The sequence below is a fragment of the Aptenodytes forsteri genome, unplaced genomic scaffold (genome assembly GCF_000699145.1).
Source record: "Aptenodytes forsteri isolate BGI_AS27 unplaced genomic scaffold, ASM69914v1 Scaffold202, whole genome shotgun sequence".
Taxonomy (NCBI): domain Eukaryota; kingdom Metazoa; phylum Chordata; class Aves; order Sphenisciformes; family Spheniscidae; genus Aptenodytes; species Aptenodytes forsteri.
The window spans coordinates 63,465-65,442 of NW_008793961.1; the positions used below are offsets into that span (position 1 = coordinate 63,465).

A 1,978-nucleotide genomic window follows, 5' to 3' on the forward strand; every position below is an offset into this window, starting at 1 on the left:
AGCACCGTGCTCGCCCTGCACCGCCCTGTGTCCCCCTCCTTGCCCCGCGCCCGCCTTACCGGCGACTCGCCCTCCCCACGCCACTCGAGGCGGTTGGGGAAGAGGTAGAAGTAGCGGCGCTGCCACTGCGTCAGGAAGGGGTTGCCCAGCTTGGCCATGTACCCGTGCATGATGCAGTCCTTGCCCATGGCGTACTCTGTGCCCGCCGCGCCGGGGAGAGGCAGGGTCAGCCCAGGGCACGGCCAGGGGGCCGGGCAGAGCTGGGGGGCTGTTGGGTGAAGCCGGGGGGCACCCGGCCCCACTCACCCTCCTCGTGGCCCAGCTGCTTGTTCTTGGCCTTCTTGCGGGCCTCCAGCTTGTCGGTGTCGGCGTTGACGGCTTCGAAGACGGTCTCTGTCACCTCCTGCTGCCACCGCTCCGAGATGGTGAGTGGGAAGTTGCGGTAGAGCTCCTGGTCGCTCTCCAGCAGCTGGCGGGCAGGGAGGCAGGCAGGCGTCGCTGGGTTAGGGGCTGCCTGCCACCTCAGCCCCACCACGCTCAGCCCCTCCGCCCCCGGTACCTTGATGCCCTTCGTGTCCTCCTCATCGAAGGAGCCGATGTCGAAGGCGTCGGCCGCGTTCACCTCACCGCGGGGTGGGATCAGGGGCGGCGGGTACTGCAGGCAGGAAAGGGGTTTTAGAGGGGTGGCTGCCCATTCCCCCGTACCCCTTCCCGTGCCCGGGTGTCGTGCCCCTCACCTTCTGCAGGAAAACCATCTGCCAGTCCAGGCCCTTGAAGAAGGGCTCCTCCTTCACCTCCTGAGCCCTGGGGAGAGAGAGGGGGTGAGCGCTGCAGGCTCCCGGCTGCAACCCTGGGGCCGGGGTGCTGCACCAGCACACCCTCCTTCCCTGCCTGCCTTCCGCCCCGGCCCCGGGCACCGCCCCGGCGCCCGCCGCGACTCACCCGCGGGGGTGGCTGCCCATTCCCCCGTACCCCTTCCCGTGCCCGGGTGTCGTGCCCCTCACCTTCTGCAGGAAAACCATCTGCCAGTCCAGGCCCTTGAAGAAGGGCTCCTCCTTCACCTCCTGAGCCCTGGGGAGAGAGAGGGGGTGAGCGCTGCAGGCTCCCGGCTGCAACCCTGGGGCCGGGGTGCTGCACCAGCACACCCTCCTTCCCTGCCTGCCTTCCGCCCCGGCCCCGGGCACCGCCCCGGTGCCCGCCGTGACTCACCCGCGCCCCATGCAGCCCAGCCGCCGGTTGACGTCTCGCTGCAGCAGCCCCTCGAGCAGGGAGCGCAGCTCGGGGGAGAAGGAGTCCGGCAGCTCGATGGCCTGCGGCAGAGGGCACGGTCACTCACGCTGTGAGCACACAAGCACCAAGGCACACGTGTGCACGGGAACAGGGATGCACACAGGTACGCACACGTGTGCACAGACACACACAGACCTGCACGTGCACAGGGTACACACTGACACAGGGAGGTGCGCGCACGCACGGACGTGCACACGCGTACATGTGCCTGTGCACCAGAGCGCACGCACCAATGCATGCACATGCAGGCACACACACGTGCAATGTGCATGTGCACACCCAGTCCTGTGCAAGCACGTACACACGGACGTGTGCACGCACACACCAGGCACACAAGCGCACGGCGGCTCACACATGTAAACGCCACACAGACGTGTGCACGGACAGCACACAGACACTGCAAACACCCCTGTGTGCAACCTACCCCCCCCACGTGGGCGTGAACACAACCCCGCCCACGTGCAGACACCCACTTGCACACATGCACACGTCATTCTGCACACGCATGTAGAGATGGGCGTGAACACACACTCTGGGAACTGCACACCTTCAGGGACCAGCTGTCCTGGTCATCAGGAGCCCTCAGACCCAGTGGGCGCTCCCCAAACCCAGAGGGCACCCCCAGGTCCCATGGGCACCCCCGACCCTGCAGGAACCCCCCAGACTCCATGGGCACCCTTGGGACCCC

General features: G+C 67.5%; 1 protein-coding gene across 1 annotated transcript in view; it reads right to left on the minus strand.

Moving 5' to 3' along the window:
• The window catches only part of LOC103906022 (beta-adrenergic receptor kinase 1), a gene marked incomplete at its 3' end in the record, with an annotated part of 45,490 nt that overhangs the window by 39,137 nt on the left and 4,375 nt on the right, over positions 1-1,978 (minus strand). The window contains exons 10-14 of the mRNA XM_019473993.1: positions 1,210-1,310; positions 1,005-1,071; positions 560-655; positions 307-469; positions 60-196 (exon numbers count right to left, since the gene is read on the minus strand). Coding sequence (XP_019329538.1) covers positions 60-196; positions 307-469; positions 560-655; positions 1,005-1,071; positions 1,210-1,310 — 564 coding nt within the window. The remainder of the gene's footprint in view (positions 1-59; positions 197-306; positions 470-559; positions 656-1,004; positions 1,072-1,209; positions 1,311-1,978) is intronic.